Source organism: Formica exsecta, unplaced genomic scaffold (genome assembly GCF_003651465.1).
Source record: "Formica exsecta isolate Colony F162 unplaced genomic scaffold, ASM365146v1 scaffold38, whole genome shotgun sequence".
Lineage (NCBI taxonomy): Eukaryota > Metazoa > Arthropoda > Insecta > Hymenoptera > Formicidae > Formica > Formica exsecta.
The window spans coordinates 1233304-1234738 of NW_021851042.1; the positions used below are offsets into that span (position 1 = coordinate 1233304).

At 41.1% G+C, this 1435-nt stretch overlaps 1 protein-coding gene across 4 annotated transcripts in view; it reads right to left on the reverse strand.

The window, feature by feature from the left end:
* Positions 1 to 1435, reverse strand: part of LOC115239472 (spectrin beta chain, non-erythrocytic 5) — a 73341-nt gene that overhangs the window by 4573 nt on the left and 67333 nt on the right. For all 4 annotated transcript variants that reach the window (XM_029814016.1, XM_029814014.1, XM_029814015.1 and 1 more), the window contains 3 exons: positions 1145 to 1375; positions 788 to 1065; positions 132 to 615 (listed from right to left, as the gene is read on the reverse strand). In XM_029814016.1, coding sequence (XP_029669876.1) covers positions 132 to 615; positions 788 to 1065; positions 1145 to 1375 — 993 coding nt within the window. The remainder of the gene's footprint in view (positions 1 to 131; positions 616 to 787; positions 1066 to 1144; positions 1376 to 1435) is intronic.

A 1435-nucleotide genomic window follows, 5' to 3' on the forward strand; every position in this document is an offset into this window, starting at 1 on the left:
ACAAAAAGACAAAAAAAAAAGTAATATGTGCAAAAAGTAAATTTTATCTTTAAAAAAATCGATTTTAATTGTATCTAAAAATTGAGACTCGCTATATATATTTCGAGATATTTTTAAATCAGCGAGCGTACCATTACGTCTATATTGCATCATATTTTCCGAACTCGGTGTTCTCATAGGAATAGGTGGAGGAGCGCCTCGCGGCGGTATGGGTGGTTTATCGGTTTCCAGCATCGCGGAATTGTGTTGATATTGATCCCACTGAGCCGCCAACTGCTCCTGTTGCATCAGTTGCTGCTGCTGTTGCGCGAGCAGCTGCTGTTGCCTGTGCATCTGCAGAAACTCGGTTTGAGTTTGCGGTATCTCGGATCTCTGCGATGCGAGGAATGCATCGACATTCTGCGCGTCGTTGCGCCGCTGCTGATTCTGCCGATGTGTCTGCAGGAACTCTACTTGCACAGTGCTTGGCGAGTGTTGATTCGGCGACGTGGGATCACGTCTAATCACAGAGTTCTTGCGCTCCATCTCCGGTGTGGAAACGCGGCTACTTCCGGTCGACACGTTATCGTCCATGTGATCCAGCCCCGAACTCTGCAGCCTCTCCAAACCTTCTTGCTGCATTTGGATTTAAGGGATAGAGAATATATGGATCATATTATAGTTTTATAAAACAATAAAATAAAAATAAAAAAATTGAGATAATAAAAAATGATAAAAAAGGAATTAAAATAATAATATTCCAAAAATTCATATATAAAAATGGTAAATTAATTTATTTATTGCACACCTTCTGAGACTCGTCGTAGCTTAAGAGCTGCAGACTTGGGGGCAGTTTCGCGTGAAACGAAATTTTGTTGACCCAATCTTCCATCTCCTGTTGACTCGGTGCTAAAAACAAAAATTCTGAGCCGTCCGTACACTTTAACCGGAACACGTTCTTCTTCTTGGTGTAATCGTCCGCTTTCTCACACATGGCATTGAAAATCGTTATCGGGGCAGTAGCCGCTTTGCTCAATGAGAAATCCTCCACGTCCTTGAAGAAGCACAGCAGTTGCCCGCATAGTACTGCAATAGCCGAGAAATAAAAATATGTTTACGAATGTAAAAGCTTTACGTCTATTTAATTTTATAAATGATCAAGTACCGGTGTAATATTGCTTCCACGATCGAACGGCTGCCTTTTTACCGGCGCTTTGAAGCTCGTGCTTTCGTTCGAGAAAACCTTGAATTTCGACCGGTCGCAATGCATCCATATTCTCCATTCGTTGTAGTTTTCTGAAACTTTGCGTTCTTCGTCTAGTCGTGAAGCTCGGGGTCCGTTTTGGTTTCTTGGTATCCACTTTCATGCTTTCAGCCCTCTTGATGTCCGAAGTCGCTGAAAAAAAAAAAAAAAAAAAAAAATAAAAAAATTTTTTTCGAAAAGTAATTGCTAATT